General features: G+C 35.9%; 2 protein-coding genes across 7 annotated transcripts; both read left to right on the forward strand.

Annotated features, from left to right (window-relative positions):
• The first annotated feature begins 6,848 nt into the window (after positions 1 to 6,848).
• On the forward strand, positions 6,849 to 17,800 carry LOC136261822 (uncharacterized). Of its 2 annotated transcripts, none has more exons than XM_066055892.1 (8): positions 6,849 to 7,088; positions 14,694 to 15,000; positions 15,236 to 15,470; positions 15,608 to 15,714; positions 15,879 to 16,218; positions 16,272 to 16,627; positions 17,250 to 17,315; positions 17,410 to 17,800. In XM_066055892.1, exons 1-8 carry the CDS (start codon positions 6,933 to 6,935, stop codon positions 17,529 to 17,531), a joined length of 1,689 nt encoding a protein of 562 aa, XP_065911964.1. In that variant the 5' UTR covers positions 6,849 to 6,932; the 3' UTR covers positions 17,532 to 17,800. The 2 variants fall into 2 exon arrangements, with proteins under 2 accessions (XP_065911964.1, XP_065911965.1); XM_066055893.1 differs by having other exon boundaries at positions 6,851 to 7,076.
• LOC136261827 (uncharacterized) lies at positions 9,544 to 14,307 on the forward strand. 5 transcript variants are annotated; one of them, XM_066055900.1, is made up of 13 exons: positions 9,545 to 10,659; positions 11,588 to 11,608; positions 11,662 to 11,724; positions 11,771 to 11,915; positions 11,962 to 12,087; positions 12,141 to 12,179; positions 12,245 to 12,279; positions 12,951 to 12,986; positions 13,024 to 13,102; positions 13,150 to 13,200; positions 13,912 to 13,956; positions 14,013 to 14,081; positions 14,134 to 14,307. In XM_066055900.1, exons 1-5 carry the CDS (start codon positions 10,464 to 10,466, stop codon positions 12,026 to 12,028), a joined length of 492 nt encoding a protein of 163 aa, XP_065911972.1. In that variant the 5' UTR covers positions 9,545 to 10,463; the 3' UTR covers positions 12,029 to 12,087; positions 12,141 to 12,179; positions 12,245 to 12,279; positions 12,951 to 12,986; positions 13,024 to 13,102; positions 13,150 to 13,200; positions 13,912 to 13,956; positions 14,013 to 14,081; positions 14,134 to 14,307. The 5 variants fall into 5 exon arrangements, with proteins under 5 accessions (XP_065911973.1, XP_065911972.1, XP_065911970.1 ...); XM_066055898.1 differs by having other exon boundaries at positions 13,038 to 13,102; XM_066055901.1 differs by lacking the exon at positions 12,245 to 12,279 and having other exon boundaries at positions 9,544 to 10,659.
• Positions 17,801 to 18,676: the final 876 nt, after the last annotated feature.

Below are 18,676 nucleotides of genomic sequence, written 5' to 3' on the forward strand. Positions count from 1 at the left end.
TTATGTGAATTACTGTCTGTAGACATAATTATGGTAGCTACACCTATTCATCAGTCTGTAGGTATGCACGAATCCACGTCCAGTATTGTCTGCAGGCCTAGGCTTGTGTATAGCCACGCCCACTGATATCAGTTGTTATTGTATGAGTCATAATTTATATAGTATGATAGTGTTGTGATTAAATATTGTGACTGATTTTGTGAAAAGCAGGCTATTTAGTGGTCTTGAGTTTGCAAAAAAAACTTTACAAACAAGTACGCATAAGAATAAATTAGGAATTTCAAACTAGAGTAGGGACAGCGTATAATGATATACCAGATCATCAAATATCAAACTACATCACAAGATTTTAAGTAATTCAATATGTGCCAATTCTTATTTTTATAGACTTCCCAGATTATGGAATTCTCTGCTAGTAATTGACCTTACCCTCTCCTTCAACACAATTAAGCAACAGTTAAAGAGCTATTTATGGGAACATTTTTAAAGTAATTTTAATTCAAATGATAAATGTACTTTCCATTTCGCATGTCCTTGTTGTAATTGTGCTAAGCTCCCCAATCCTTGTAACTATCATTTATTGTAATAACTAGTTTCATAGGCTTTTGGTAATTAAGTTAAGTATAAGTAGTTAGTTTTATAGGCATCTGGCATTGATTGTCATTTGTCCTTCAGATCACCTTTCCAATCATACTGTCTTATTATTGTACCTACCATCCTTGTAATTTTGCTGTGTATCTGTAAAGCAATGAAATAAATAAATAAATAAAATAATGCTGCAATAAAAAGTACTGAAAGAGTGTAGCACAGTAGAGATATTCACTTCTTATTGTTTTACAGTATTTGGACATTACATACTACTCCAGTCCAGCTTGTTTCAGTACTTTTTATTGCAGCCCTATACATTGTCCCTACTCTAATTTGAAGTTCCTAATTTTTTTTTATACTTGTACTGATAACAACATGCAGCACTTATCAAAAGTAGAGGCCATACATACATATAGTTCGCCATAAGGAAAATTTACACTGATGCACCAGGAACGTTTATCACAGAAACATGCATTTACTTTTACTGATTTGTACAGGGTTTTAGTTTAGTTATATACTATGCACTAGTACTGAAACAGATATCCGTATTATCTGGATATCCAAATAATAGTTTTGCTATCTGGATAGTAATTTGATGCCACCAGGGTGTAGTCTCCAATACCTTGAAGCAATTTTATGCTAACTTTTCCTTGATACGTAGCCTACCACAGTTAAAAATTATTCCAAAATTTAATTTTTGTTAAAGTGTTATGCAATTTGTTTCTAAAGTATTAGTAAACAAACATGTTTGCAACATAATATACAATATTTTTAAGGAAAGTGATGATGTCACTACAGTATCTGTAGGGTATCCAGAAAGATTTTGTTCAGGATATCTAGATAGTTAAAGCTACTATCCGTTTCAGCTCTACTATGTACTAATAATATAGTGTAGTAGTATAGAAAATTCACTCCAGGCACTCTGTTGTAATTTTTTTAGTAAAGGGAATTTTTCACCTGCTTCATAGTATAGGGAATGAATCTAATTAAAACCTGAAATGAATACTGATACAAAGTCACAAATACACTTCAGCAACCAAATATGGTGAAAACCTGACTATGATTTATAGATCACTGTTTGACAAACATTACTATTGTTAGTCATGTTCACCATTGATGGCGTATGTACTGGAAGCGATTCTAGCTGCCACCATTACACTGTTAAAATTGAGGTGGTACCACATCACCTATGTTTTTCTAAAATTCAAGGGCTGTTATTACAACACCCCTGAAAATAACGAGCACCTTAAGAGATGCACAATTAAAATTTTCTTTGGCAGTTAGATTATAAGTACATTTTGCAACTTGCATAAAATTTAGAAAGACAATGCAAGAAAGTAAGTCTATTTACAATCTTACTGTATTTTACAGATCAGTTGTGTCTTCTAAATAATTATCAATGTCAGTCAAGGAATCAAAGAGGCTCCACCCCATCAAAGCATTGGAAAATTTGAAGAATGCCTAGTGTGTCACTATAACACCTCACTTTAGCTATATAACAACCTTGGTGTTATACTTTTGTAACACTTTAGTGCTCTTCTGTAACACTGTGTGAGTGCTGTCACAGCAACTGCTGCACACCATGTATGCTGCTATTACACAACTAATGTACTACTTCTGCACTCCAAATGTGTTAAATTGGAGGAGCAGTGCTAGCCATACTGACTGTATAACAGACATGTATTAGTTTAGCTTTGCCATATTGTTTATCCATGCCAGAATTCCGGAAAATTTGTCATGATACATTATATGCATACTTGGTTGTATATTACATGCACATATGTAACTATACTAGTTTGGTCACTAAAGAGATTTCCTGTTTAGTAGCTAGATGGCACATGTGACTTAATTAATATTGCCTCTGTATTTGTACAGTGGATGGAGAAATGGAATTCAGTTCCACTGGACATGATAAGACTTGTGCTAACAATCCACATTGCTGAAGAGTGCATTAAACAAATATTGTATTTGTACCTGATTGACATCTTTCATTTATTATTAACCAGCTTTCCATCTTCTTCCTTCAAAATTTGTTCAAGTGAACTATTGAACCTACTTCTGGTATAGGTTATAGGAACCTACACTTAACATTCTTCATGGCTTTTAAATTATAAAGAACCAAGGTAGTGGTTGACTTAGAACCCATCTCATGAGTTAATGGACCCAAATAATTATCCTGACAAACACTGAATTGGTAAAAGCCAATTAAATTATCTATTATTGGGACCACCCATAACTAGCTAGGGCTCATAAGTGGTAAATAAGCATTTACTATCCACAGCCAAGATTTGGTATGAGTGAACAATCATTTACACAACTTTGTTTCAGTTCAATGTTGCAATTCTCACTTGCATGTATATCTAGCCATTAAAAGCACATACCCACCTCACAGTAGCTGCTTAAGTGATGTTAGAAATTTGGCTTTACTGTATTACCTGTTCCTGAGACACTATAGAGCCTGTACAAAGTGAATACCATGAGCCATAAAGGCTAAGATGGTGAAGTGTAATAAACAACATATACATATTGATATATAGCCAAAATTATTTTCCTTCTTCGTAAAATAATAATTTTAACTGTCCACTTACTGGAAGCATTTAGCAATAGTGATCTACAAGTACTATTTTGGCATCGTCTGAATCAAGACAATACATGGAACTTATTACCTTGGTACACATTGTAGAATCTATAATAGCTACATGTTGACTTGTTCTGATCAAGAGATTACTATTCTGCACTAACAAGTAACTAGTTAGCTATGAATATTTGTATGACGTTGTTCTTTAATTCTATACGGAAAGGTATCTTAATCATGGTTTGCCTTGCAAGTTGACAATAATTGCTACACGCTTTAAGTGAGTTGTTTACTCATAAAATTCAGTAGATGGTAAAATTAATATACAATGACACACTATCCACAATTATTACATCACATGCACCGTCATGACAATAACACATCCTAGAACTGCGCTGCAGCTGGTTGTGGGAGTTAATGACAATTTTAGCATTTACCTTATAAACAGGAAGCTGTGAATTTAACTATTATGATAATAATTTTTCATAAGTCTGCACACCTTTTTTGGTTCTAACATTATAACACTTTCTGGTATATTATCTTTCTTTCAGGTGGTAGGTACTGTTGGTATTTTGTTATAGAATGTTGTGTAGCATAATTAAGCAGAATTGTTAATTCTTTTTATTACTTAGGATACTAAGCTATATAATGACTATTTGTTGTAACTGTGAGGACAATCCATTACCTCACATTCCAAGACGGTATACCTGCCTGTTCTATACTTCACATGACTTTGAAATCCACTAAGATCATTGTGCTACATTTCTAAAAGCTTAAAATACAAGACACTTCATAAACAGTTTCATGCATTATGTGTGAGACACACATTCATTTGGTAGTTATTTCATGTACGGTTTTCATCTAACGCATTGTAATTAACACATTTAGAATGCTCTGATAGCTCAAAACTGAGCTAAAAACAGAGAGAACAAACAGCCTAATGTGTGCCAAATTATAAAATATTGCAATTTGTATAGTCCTTTAAAAAGGTATCTCACTCTTGGACAAATCTCAGTCATTTTCACCTTGGATTTTACAAGCTTAGGTTTCTGAAAGAATGCACCTGCAATTTGAGACCAGAGCAGGGTTCAATAAAAGTAACACTGAAGATTGTAATTAATGCTATTTATAAAACTAATCTTTGAACTGCCGTGTTAACAATAACAACAAACAATAGTAACAGCCCAGAAAGCTCATTACCAATCTACCTAGTATTATTTATTTTACAAGTATAAGAAAAAATTAGGAACTTTAAACTGGAGTAGGGAATATAGTGCACCAATGAAAAGTACTGAAACAAGCTTGTCATGAGTTAGTATATTATGACAGCAAATTACTGTAACACAAAAAAGAGTGAACATCCATACTGTGCTGTGGAGTTTCCATAATTGAAATGCACAGTAGAGAATCTTTGGATATACTGAATTTAAGCAGCCATGTGCCTTCCCATAGTTGCAGAGACCTTAGTTCTTCTTGGAGTTGTTGAGCATCACTCATTGTTGCAATATCTGTAAAGAGGCAGATTTTAGTGAATGTGCTTTATGTTATCAACTATAGATTTTATATAATATGGGGCTCAGAACAGTTCCCTGAGGGATGCCAGATGCTACTGCTACAGGGTCAGATGAAACATTGTCGATAACTACTCTTTGCTGAAAATCATTTTAAAAGGATGAGATCCACTGTTAGGTTATACTGACTATACCATATTGTTGTACTTATGTCTTAGCCTGTTGTGTGACTTGACATCAATGTTTTATAACATCATTCAGTCTGTTTTCCATTGTTGTAACTTTTGGCCAAGTCATTAATAAATGATGCTAACTGTGTTTCGCAGGATCTGTTGTGTTGGAAGCCATGTTGAATTGATAAAGTAAGTTTTTATTTTCAAGATACTTCATCGAGTAAGAAAATATAATGTGTTCCAATATTTTACAAACTGTGTATGTTGGGCAATAATTTTGAGGAGCAGAGCTTCCCTTTTTCGTTTTTGAAAACAGGTGTCACATTAGTATTGCAGCTATAGACAATCACTACTTAGAACTCATAGTTCATTGGTCATTACCTTTTGGTAGTATAATTGTTATAATTGAAATGGCTGTTGTCTAGACTCTTGAACAAGCTAGTTAAGCATGCATGAAACCACTTCTACATTCCTTACTATGAACTATGCACTTCTTCCTTATATGAACTTTAAGTGATAAAATTTAATTTTCCATTTCCTTTAAAAGCTGTTAGGTATTTGAACCTTTGAAGTCTAAGGTCATAAGGTTTTATAATAAGTTATATATAGCAGTTCCTCTCTTCCATTTTATATACGTATGGGAGGTGTTCATGATCACATGTCTCCTACAGTGAAGGATGACTGAACCAGTGACTGACATATCTTGTTTGGAGTCATCTGCACAAAATATGAACGCATCACAACAATCACATAAAATAGATGTGCACAGACATCACTATGCTTAATTGTACTGCACAATGCAATTGTCACATGATTATATACATACATTTAGATTAGATATGGGTATAGCAAAATTAAACAATTAATATATAGAACTCAAGGACTATTTTTAATTATGGTTATGTCAGCAGCTTGCCAAAGCACTTAATTGTGCTATCAATTTTATTATATCCCTGAAATGTGGTCAAGAATAGTTAATAATTTGTGTGTGTGTGCATGTGTATAAGTAAACAAAAAATTAATAATGAAAGAGGGAAGCCAAACTCTGGCATCACTGGCAAAACAAAACCAATGATCACTGCATAGTAAACCTATTCTATAAGACTTTCAGTCAATTCCATCTTAAAAACATTTAAGGCCATGGTCACTCATTTGAAAATATATTAGAGAAACAAATAATATCTGTTTTCTAATTTATTTTTAAAATGAGTGCTTATGGCCAGATTGCCACTTGTATAATTTTATGTAAATTCTTTGTGATCTCAATCATCTGATGCACACACATCCTGTCATACTACAATACTTCACAGAACTTTGATTATGGACACAAACACCAGCAATATTATGTAATTGTTTGCAAAATAATGAGTGCATATTTGGCACAGTACCATTTATGAATCACTGGATTGTGTGGTACTTTATAAACATGATCAGATCATGGGAATGCAGAAGGTATGTACATTAATACAGTTGTATATATATACAGAGCTGACAAAAGTACCTTTGGCAGTTGATAGGCTCCTGGTGTCATTTGCTACCAGGATTCCTTCATTATGTCTGCAATGAAATAAAACAAATCACATCAGTAGTAGGTGCTGTCTTAAAATTAATGTTCAGTGGTCGGCACCCACTAAATACATTTAGTGGGTGCCAACCACTGAACATAAATTTTAAGACATCACATCAGTAGTAGGTGCTGTCTTAAAATTTAGCTGGTGTAAACCGGTTTTGTGTGTTTGTTTTTTTGTAACATTTCCATATTTGGCTGCCAATATAGCTAATTGTTTAAGTGGTTACGCCACGGGGTGATAAGTTAGTTATCATTGCAAGTGATCAACTGCATGGAAGTAAGTGATCAGTAAGCTGGAAGTAAAGCCTATGTACAAAAGAAAGGAGGAATGATGGCGTTTTTCACATTGCTCGGTCGCGGAAGTATCGTAACGTAATATTACGCACATCCTGGTGTTTATATTATTCAACTACATGTACGCGCCGGTACGTTAGCTATAAAATCTCAGATAACTGTCAATTGAGAAACATTTACTCTATCTGATTGCGAGTACAGTTGTATTGGCTAAACTGTCGATGGCACTTTCAACATCATTGTCGGTCAGTTCATCCGTCTCTACTTCGCCCGAGTCTTCACCAGCAAGTCTGCCGCTGAAGCACTTTGCTTATGCTGTGCGATGTGGCACAGTGTATTATCCTAAAAGGACATTTTTCCGATCAGTACGTTTACCTGTATGTAGCTATTTGATGTACGTCCGTATGATAGTGCAACGTCAGTGTTTCACTATCATACGTACACTGTATAATAACACTATAGCTAGAATTTGTGTATAGCTACGTATATATACTGAGCTGAATATAGGCGCGCATACAAGCAGAACTCGTGTGTGAAATTGTCATTGTGCACGGATCTATAGATATTGTATTAGCCGTATATATTTATCAGTAGCTATTATAGCTACAATATGCACTATATAGCTAGCTAGCTATTTGTCTTGTGACAGAGGTACAGGCGGTGTACAGATGAGTACATATAGGTCTGATAGTCGTAGTACGTTGCGCACTAGGTAAAGGTCTGGGAGGAAGATATACAAAAAGGAAAGAAAATAACAACTGAGAAACTTAACTTACAGCTAACTGAGAATTGTTCACTGCATGGCAGCGACTGCTGCAAGGGCAAAGGTAGCTAATGGAGTTGTTCTGTACATGGGTCTGTATAGAAGCAAAGTTATGCATAAATGCATGCTCCTAAAAATATAGCTTAACTTCCTCTCTTGACTATTTGAACTGAATTGAAACTCTTGTTTATGAGTTGTGTTATCAGTGATAACTATAGCTAATGCCGGCAATGACTGCATAGCCAAGCAGACAACAAATTCTGACAAATTAAAAATTTTCTTTCCTTAAGCTTGTTCAGTGCATGGTGGAAGCCACTTGATTTGCCATGGCATGCATTGTTGGAGAAGGATATGTAGACAAGGATGTTAAAACTATTAGTATGGGAGATTTAATTATTATATTGTTTAATGTATAAAACTCAATTAATGAGTATAGCCGTACATAAATTAAAGTTAGCTAAGACAGATTTAAATGATTATCAAGCAAGTCAAGTGATGAAGCTTGGACAATGATATCATCAAGTTGATTCCATAATTTGATTGTAAATGGAAAGGAGTTTTTATATTCATATCTACTTTTGTTCGTAGCTGTAGAAATCTGTTTGATAGATATTTAATACTGAAACCGAACATGATGTCAGAGAGCTCAAAGATAGCTAATACATCAATAGAAGAAGTTGTCATGAGCTAATTAAGTCTTATACTTTTGTGATCAGAAACAGTGTCTGGTGGTATATACATGCATCTCTGGAGGTTGCTCATGATATCTCTCATTAAATAAGGGCACCAACTGGGAGAACATGCATGAGCTGAGATCTGCATGACTCTATGAAATATGTATAATACAGTTGGACTTTATTCAGTCTGAGAGGTGATATAAGCTTTGCTGAGAATGGTACAATGATGGTTTTCCATTCCAGATTAGCACATAGTGCAATTCCATGATCTTTGTGTGATAGTTTGGTAGTGATCAAGTTCCCACATATAATAAACATTAATCACAGCAAAAAGCTATCGCAAAAACGGTGTTGCACTGAGCGAAACGCATACACAGTCTTCTCCACCTAAACGGTGAAACAACATCAGGAACACTGATTACCTGTGATACTGCAGCAGTTCTAGTTCGTTCTACCGCAGTGAACAGGCACTGGAAAAACACGTTCGTCAGTTTTACTGGACACACCCATTAATTGATGAGTCGCGTGATACCGCAGCTGGTGGTGCCAATCTACAAAGTCAGCACGTGTAGCTCACTATATTAGTTTTAGGAGGCAAAGAAAGACTTAATCCGTTGCAGCAGATGTAAGGAATGGCCTTCTCTGCGTATAACTCACTAGCAGACGGCGAAAGGTCTAAAGGTTAGTTTATTTTCTATTTAACGCCCTTGGTTAAAGTAAAATACAGTTATTGACACTATTTTCGTTACCCATTCTATGCAGTACAATTGTTAAATAGTGCTATATTATCTTTTAGGCTACCTGCTGTAAGTAATGGCTGATAAAACACTAGTCTAATGGATAAAAGGAAGTATCTTCTTGTGTGTTCAAATAGTTGTTTGCATTGGTACGTACTATGTGTGCATATATTTGCCTATGTTGCTAGGTGCACCCATCTTGGGCGACATACTGTTGAGATGCACCCATCTTGACAAATCGGTCACCACATTTTACTAAGTGTTTACGTGTGTGTGTAGTGTGTGTGTGTGTGTGTTCATATCCTTTTGACCTATGTTGCTAGATGCACCCATCTTGGGTAACATATTGTTGAGATGCACCCATCTTGACAAATCGGTCACCACATTTTACTAAGTGTTTACGTGTGTGTGTGTGTGTGTGTGTGTGTGTGTGTGTGTGTGTGTGTGTGTGTGTGTGTGTGTGTGTGTGTTCATATCCTTTTGATCTATGTTGCTAGATGCACCCATCTTGGGCAACATATTGTTGAGATGCACCCATCTTGACAAATCGGTCACCACATTTTACTAAGTGTTTACATGTGTGTGTGTGTGTGTGTGTCTGTGTATGGGTGTGTGTGTGTGTGTGTGTGTGTGTGTGTGTGTGTGTGTGTGTGTGTGTGTGTGTGTGTGTGTGTGTGTGTGTGTGTGTGTGTGTGTGTGTGTGTGTGTTCATATCCTTTTGACCTATGTTGCTAGATGCACCCATCTTGGGCAACATATTGTTGAGATGCACCCATCTTGACAAATCGGTCATCACATTTTACTAACTGTTTACATGTTTGTGTGTGTGTCTGTGTTTGTGCGTGTGCGTGTGTGTGTGTGTGTGTGTGTGTGTGTGTGTGTGTGTGTGTGTGTGTGTGTGTGTGTGTGTGTGTGTGTGTGTTCATATCCTTTTGACCTATGTTGCTAGATGCACCCATCTTGGGCAACATATTGTTGAGATGCACCCATCTTGACAAATTGGTCATCACATTTTACTAAGTGTTTACGTGTGTGTGTGTGTGTGTGTGTGTGTGTGTGTGTGTGTGTGTGTGTGTGTGTGTGTGTGTGTGTTCAGCTCCCTTTTGACCTATGTTGCTAGATGCACCCATCTTGGGCAACATATTGTTGAGATGCACCCATCTTGACAAATTGGTCATCACATTTTACTAAGTGTTTACGTGTGTGTGTGTGTGTGTGTGTGTGTGTGTGTGTGTGTGTGTTCAGCTCCCTTTTGACCTATGTTGCTAAATGCACCCATCTTGGGCGACATATTGTTGAGATGCACCCATCTTGACAAATTGGTCACCACATTTTACTAAGTGTTTACGTGTGTGTGTGTGTGTGTGTGTGTCTGTGTCTGTGTATGGGTGTGAGTCACGCGGAGTGTGTGTGTGTGTTTTTGAATATTCATAGTATTGACTTATGCTGCTAGATGAACCCATCTTGGGCAGCATACTGTTGAGATGCACCCATCTTGACATGTAGTCAAATTATGTTATAAATACATAAATCTTTGTGTAGTGTGTGCATGTTTATGTGCGTGCGTATTTGTGTATGTGGTGCATGCTATCTATTGTGTATATAAATACTCATGGTATGGTAGAATTTGACTGTGTTGATAACTATTTCCTAGCTGCAGTACACCGCTATTATGAGTCCAGGAGAAGAACGTACAATGACTCCCTACCTCATAGAGTGGCAAAGGTTGCTGAGAATAAGAAGAAGGCAAAAGAGAGGATACCAGGACAGGGTAAACATTATACACGCTGTACCTGACTACCTCGCGCGGTGTTGTGTTTATGATTTGTAAATCAAAATTCATTCCTGTATAGCATTTTTGTAGTGCTGACTCTACTGAGCAATTATGATGACAGAATGTTCATAAGAGTATTTTGAGAAGAGTATCCTTAAAAAACGAAACAGTCTTTGGTGTTGGAGACTCTAAATCTTATCACTAATAACTCTATTAGAATGGTCTTAGCTTTGTTCTTTGATTTTATCTTTGATTAGATAACTAACAGTTGAGGAATCCAGTGCAGAAGTGAATTTCAAAGTTTAAATGTAAACTTTAGATTAAACCATCACATTCTTACAACTAGTTTTTAAACCAGTCACGCGCCCACAGTGTACCTGGTTCACTGAAATTGTTTTACAAAAAGTGTGTGTATGCTTGTCTTTCCACACCTGCACCTGTGCGCCAAAGCAACTTTCTGGCTAAATCTACCGTATATTAAACTGTAGCTAAGCTTTAGCTCAAGATAACTTTCGTCTTTGCTCAAACTGAGTGTAGTGACAAATCTAAGTAGAGTGGCTGCATGGCACGTGGTTTTTAGAAGTAGCACAACATCAACTTGTTCCTTTAGATGCTCACTGCAATCTACGAGATAATGTTAGTGAGCTTTCAACACAATGTCAGGGTCGATAACACAAAAGATTTTCAATATGATAAACAAGCAATGGTTCTGCTGTTTAGTGCTTAGTTTGTTAAAGCCAAAGAGAATTTGTGATCTCAATAAAATCTCATATCTAATATATTATTACAATGGCCTGTATTTTATTAGATAGTCAAGACTTGTGCAAACATTTGGGATTAATTCTCATGTTTTAGAATTTTGTTTCACCAGCTAAATATGATAAATCTGTTTGTTTATGTTGCTTGCTTATATACAACTGTACAGGAGAAGAGAAAAGGTCATCAGGTCAGATGAAGAGCGAAATTTATGGGAGCAAATTGATCCACTGTACATGACAGAGGAGAGCAGTGACGAAGAGAGTGGATCAATGAAGCTTCACCATCTTGAATGGCAATCCGATGGTAATGTATGTGGTTAAATTGCTGTATTATACAATGGTTTTGGCAGAGTTAGAAGAACTGAAGCAAGTTTTAGACGACTGCATCAATGAAAAGGAAGTGTGTGCTGGTCGCTTCTCTGCCAAGCCTAGGATAGAAGGCGTTCCAACTTCACTGCCCATTCCAAGGAATGCAGTTCAATGGGCAGTGAAAAGGTGATCATGAGATTGAAGTTTTTATTATTAAAGTTGTTGTTTGCAGTACTTTACGTCAAGAGTCAGACAGAACAGAACATGCTGTGGTAGCTGTATATTTTGGTTCAATTTGATAATAATACAGTCACCCAACACCAACTTCTAATGGAAATAGAGGCAATCATTCCACCATGTAAGCTAAATTAGGGTAACCGTGTATTTTAGTTCAATTTGATATTAATACAGTCAGCCAACACCAACACCTAGAAGCAATCATTCCACCATGTAAGCTAAATTAGGATATACCGTACTTGTGTTATGTTTCTTACAAATCCACTGACACTGATCAGCGTCCTAGTGCAATCCGTCAGCCACCTTTACAAAGGTAGTTTTGTTTCTTTAGAATAATTAGGTTTATTTGTCAATATTTGTAGCTCATCATCGGCATCTGTGCAAATACTTAGATTTTGCTTTGATCATCGGCATCTTCTTTAGATTTTGCTTATTCCGCTATTCTGCGTTTTATAGTATCCCGCCCTCAATACAGCGTATCTCTGAATTTCATGTTAATACTGTAGTATAGTGGTTACTAAGTGGCGTAACTGACAGGCATCAAGTGATCATACCAGTATAGCTGAAATCTACTACAAGTGTGATATAAATGTTTAGCAATGATGAGTATCCTAACATGTTTTTGAATAAAGAGAGATCATTAATTTTATCCGACTATGTGGAAAAAGTAATTGAACCTCAGAACATAACTGCTTGGATATCTGGTATACCCAGTATAGTTTCACAGCTCTACTGAATACTATTCACTACCATTCCCTGATAATTTAGATTGTGTTTAAGTAGTGATGTACTTGTGGCTACTATTATCATACAAGCACGTTCTTGATATGTTTGCGTACCAATTGTAAAAATTTGACAATAGGTAGCCCCTGTGATTTTGTTACTTTGTGATGTACTGTATAAATGCATTGACATTGGTCCTAGTGTAATTCCTTTGGCTTTCTTAGTATAACTTGATATACACTTCATTATCTCTGTTTATAGTTCACCATCTTTGCATAGTCTTCTGCAACAGCAATCGTAAGTATGCAAACAGATGTTTTCTATTGTATTAAAGTTTGCCTTGCATAGTCCACAAATCAGTGGAAACCGTAACAGCACTGAAGGGGGCAATGCTACACCCAGGCGACCCAGGGGTATGTGACTAACTTTACTATTATTTCATCTTGTTAACCTTTTTCAGATTCAGCAGTACTCAGGGAACGAGAAATTGCAGGATATCTTCAAGTGACCGGTATGTATATAGTAGGGCTGTGTGTCCAGTGTTACTGTGTGTACACAGTGTACAAACATGTGTTTAATGTGCTTCTCCAAGAAGTTTGTTTCTCCATATGGAACTGGTTCCATTGTACCATCAGCCTTTTGTCTAGTTTGTCAAGACTTGTCTGCTGGGCCCTTCACAGCTACAGCATGAAAGAGTTTGATGAGTAAACCAAGTTTCTTGCGTCATTCATTAAAACTCTTGGCCACCGGATATCTAATACCATAGTATCCTCCTCACTAATTTTCAGGGATATAGTGTTTGCGGTTAGGTGGCTGTTTTGATCAATACTTTCTTTGATTGCTGGAGACTATGTAGCTGGTATTAACTAGGGAAGCACCCTAACATGGTATTTATTGGAGAAACAAGTGTATGTTCTCATCTCACTTAGCAGTGCTGGGGTTGGAACTTTCCCTGGCTAACTTTACAGGGTGGTATATGTAATCTGTTAAGTAATGTCTGACCAGTGAGGGGAATTTGTGTGCTACCCAAACTGCAAACCGACTGAAACAATTAGAACATCAGATATTTATTCAGAATTTTTTTTGTGCAGACTGACGCTGAACTTAGAAGTTTGATAAAGGCTTTTTTGCTCAATCGTCACCTGCCAAAGTTAATCAATATGTGCTAGTTGCATCCTAAATGCTTATTTGAATGATCATGCTGTTTGCTTCTGTTCTATAGTGGTTCGTTCACTGGATCAAATAGCAGCATAGTGACACTGCAACGGTAAGTATTGTGTATGTTATATAAACTGCTGGCAAGCCTCTTTTGTCTTTTTTTAGTGGATTATTATTGCATGAGCCTGTCGGTGGGAGTAGTGATAATTACCCAGCTGCAACTAGAAATCACAGGTATAATTTTACTGTTCTAATATTTACACTTAAATGCGTACTCTTACTTTAGTCAGTTCAGTTCATCTCAAGTGCTGCAAGCAATTGGTGTTGATGATGAGAGTGACACTAGCAATTAACTGAACAAACTATGTATGCATTCTAGTATTGATTCATTTTTTGTTGTTGTGAATCATTGTACAATTGAATTACAAACAGTGTTTAAAATTAATTGAATTACGAGCAATATTTTGAAATACGGAAGACATTTGTAAGCTATACGGAGGCATAGTACTATCGGATACTATTGGTCAATCGACGAGAACACTGAGTAGCAAGCCCGGTGACACTGGGAATGAACTTCGAGAAGGCGGTAAAGCACTGCCGGTAAAACTGCTGGTCAGTGTAATTTTTGTCCCACTACTGTACATAAACGGTGATAGTGTGGCCGGCGAAACTGATGGCAGTAAGACTCAGACTAAGCGAGGTAAGCGGTTGATATACTGTCGACAATACCGATCGTTTATTTGATACGCTTTTGCTGTGAATTATTATACAGCTACATAGCTATCTCTAAAGCATGCAAACAATATTATATGCTAGTATGTTGAATAACATCTGGTTCTATTGCAGACTTATCATCCATGGTACTGTGAACTTCATCGAGAGAGTAATTTCTTTCCACGACAGCTGGTCCTGTATGAGGCATCCCAACAGAAAACACGTCGCCACTCTGAGAAAGATATGCAATTTATTCCCCTTGACAATGTGCTAACAGTTGCATTGTCAGATGCCATTTGCTTGAGAGGAAAACTCATGTTTACAATTGTCACTTCAAGCAAGCAGTATTTCATAGGTGTAGATAGTTTACGGGAGGCCTCTGATTGGGTAGATATAATCAATAAAGAAGTCTTTGGACCTCCAATACCTGGAGTTGTATGTAAGTTTACTATAATCAATTATAGTAATAGAACAGTTTATTAAAACATTTGGATTATTCTACTGCAAGTATAGCAATGATGTACCTATTTAAAACCTTAATACAGAAAATAGTTAGGCAATCACAAAGTGATTGATTTGATAACTAATTCCAAATTTTCACATCACTTTCTCATAGCCATTCAAGTTAACACCATATATATCTTATACGTATGTTGTGTGTATAATATTTACAGATGAGTACAGAGTTGCAATATGTGATAACAAGAGGAGAGGATCACGCTGCAACAGCTACATTTTGAAGCTGTATGATGATAAAGTAAAACTCTTCACAGCTAATGGAAGAATTGCACTAAATTATTCATTTTATATAAAAGACATCTGCAAGGTTGACTTTCAACCCACAAAAAAGCAGAGTGATGGAAGTAAGAAAGGAGTTCTAAAATTTTCAATAAATAACTCTCAGACAATGTAAGCATACTTCACTTCATGCATAGTAACTGCTTGGTTTGTTGTATGTAAACTGCCAAACATGTTTCATTTTTGTATGTAATATTTACATACAATCATCATCATTTGTGCACATATTGTTTTCATGATATATGTAGGTATCGGGAAAAAGAAGTTTTGTCTATACAAGCAAAGAGTACCATAGACCTCATTAAGGCTATTTACCACAGAAAGAAACTACTTTCAGGAAGTTCTAATTCAGAAGGTTGGCTATTATTCTTGTACACCACAACTGACGTATATACATACATTCAGAATACCATAGCTATTTAATGTTACATGTACATGTTTAGCACTGACATGTATGACCTAGTAATATATACTCAAAGATCTATTGTATTTTAAATTGCACCCTTGGGTTTGTTTTAGATGACATAATTCCACGAGCATTTTCACTGGATTTGCTTTCCAGTGAACAAAGACCCAAGATAGTTTCCCTTGACAAAAAGAAGCCTCAGTCTTTTGAACCAAGAAAAAGATGTCTCACACAGACTTGGTCAGTTGTTGATGGTGAATCTACACTAAAAGAAAATTGCAAATCTGACCAGTATTACGAGACTTTGTCCAGCCATTCTAAACCAATAATATCTAGTTGGAAAAAAATGCTAACTCATCAGGAAAAAATTCTTAATTTAAGAAAGACAAATAAAGCTGATCTGCAGGAACAGAAGTCAAAGTTATCAGATAGTCATCATAAACTGTCAACAAGGTATATACTATACGTCATGTTTATGCAAATAATTTCATTGTTATAAAATGCAGCGATGTGAATGATCCTTCAAAAAAAGAATATCCAGTACCGCATGTGACAGTAGACTTCACGGCACTACATTCTAACAGTCCCATCTGTAATCAGCTACCTGTTCAGACACTGTCTGTTCATGATAATGAGCTCCATAGACATGTTTCTTTACCAGCATTTACTCATGATACAAACTTACAAAGGTACTTGAGCATTACAGATCTGTCCAGTTTACCACCACTAAAGAGTGATCATAATTTAACTCACTTGTCTGATCTCCTTGTACAGCACAAGGCAGTGACAACACCTAATTCAACAGATGATAAAAGTCTAACAAGTCCATTTGAAACACTGCGGGAAACCAGACAAAGAATGGGTGAGTTAGTTTAACTTCTATGGTCATATCAAGACTAAACAATTGGCATAAAAAAATCATTATCATTTCTCATTTTTCCACCTTACTAAGAAGAAAATAAAACAATGGTCTAAATTGATTGATGCATGAACTCTTTTGTAAGAGGATTAACCTATAACTACAATATTTAACTAAGAATTTAGTCTAAAAAAATGCCTGGCACTGGATTATATTACCCAACAACATACTATTCCTGCTATGCCAGCATAGTGTGTAACAAAGGCAGAGTTGGTTACACATGCTATAAGTGAGAACATCACATTAGCTCTTCTCCCTATCTGCAATCCCCAGGCCAACCAGTCTAGCTATATATATGCAATTGTTGTAAATTACTCACATCCTACAAGGACTAACGGGTAAATAATGTATGGCTCACCTAAGCAGCAAACATGAAGATGCATGTATTCTTCTCTTGTTATGATAACTAGCTTAAAACACCACCCACACATAAAAAGCTGTGTCTACCTGTGCATAATATATATATTATGATTATAGACATATGAACCTCACAAAATAAAATCTATGCATGCAGTTTAAAATACTAATGTACATGCATATGTGATTAAATTTTGTTTATTTACAGCAAGTTCAAATTCTACATCAAGTGAAGATGGATATGTGATTGAAAGCATTGAGTACTATCTCACAAGTAAGAATATAACATGATCTATATATAGATTGTCCATCAGGCTATACATATACATGTACATATATGCATTAAATGTATGATTCTACTTTTATAGTTCTTTCTGGTGATCCTGTTGTTCCTGATGATCGTAATACTTATGCACATGTTGATGAATGTGATGACAATGTTTACGAAGAACTACTACTTGATGGTGTGTATTCTACAATAGAATCTTAGTGATGTCACATCTTTATCATTTGACGACTACCGTACTCATGACATTTGACAAGTGTACAATTTGTAGTACGTACTACTATTACTACATGTTACTACTACTTTTCTGAACCCCCCACAGTACTACTACTACTACTACTACTATGTACATTTTAAACTACATAACTGTGTTGTATACTTGAGTTGTATAAACTTCAATGATTGTATATATATTTTTTTATTATGTACAGAATACTGTATGTGTATACTTCTATAATAAATGTTTAGCCATATATACATTTCCCCTACAAAAAGAAATATGTACTGTTTAAGTGAAGATCTCCCAGAAAATTTTGCGTGCCACCCACTTGAAAACTCTGCCTTTAAAGATCACCCTAGAGACATTAAAATTAATCACCTTTACAGAATAATACTACCGTATAAGTAAAAATTTTCGAGGTGGAAAATTTTCGTAGATTTCATAGATCACCTTTCACCTACAAAATTTTTCCTCCAAATCCAGATTATATGCATATAATCAGCTATTATAACTGCCTATCTATGAAAACTTTCCTCTGAATCTATTTATAGTCGCTCATCTATGAAAGTTTTCCACCTCGAAACTTTTTACGTATACGGTAGCCCGTTATCTCATGCCCAGACCGCTTTTTTTTTCTTTTTGTGTGGGGGAAAAATTTTATCACAAAATAATTTGCACGAAAATAAAGCGAATCACGGTATCTTACAAAGCAATGATTTTATCACACAGTATGATAGTACTGTATAGTAGAGACATCAAAGGTGTGGGCGTGACCAATAGCATATATAACTCAAAAACCTGCCTCGATTTTTCCTCACAGCAATATTACAATATTGGCTGGGTAAAATCAAGCAAAAGTGTCTTCTGATCGACCCAAAATGTTTTCGTCAAGTTGCTACAGATTCTGAGAAATTTTAATAAAATTTAATCAACGGAATTTTCTATTGCCTGCTTACCTGCCTGCCTGCCTGCCTGCCTGCCTGCCTGCCTGCCTGTCTGACACCTTCAATCAAGCATAGTAGAAAACTGGCTACAGCTACTGCTCTGTCTTTCGCAGAGTTTCTAGTTTGCTTAAGAAAAAACCTTTGGTATATTGATAAATATATAATGCTTGCGCTATTGTCTTACC

This window comes from Dysidea avara, chromosome 7 (assembly GCF_963678975.1).
Source record: "Dysidea avara chromosome 7, odDysAvar1.4, whole genome shotgun sequence".
Taxonomy (NCBI): domain Eukaryota; kingdom Metazoa; phylum Porifera; class Demospongiae; order Dictyoceratida; family Dysideidae; genus Dysidea; species Dysidea avara.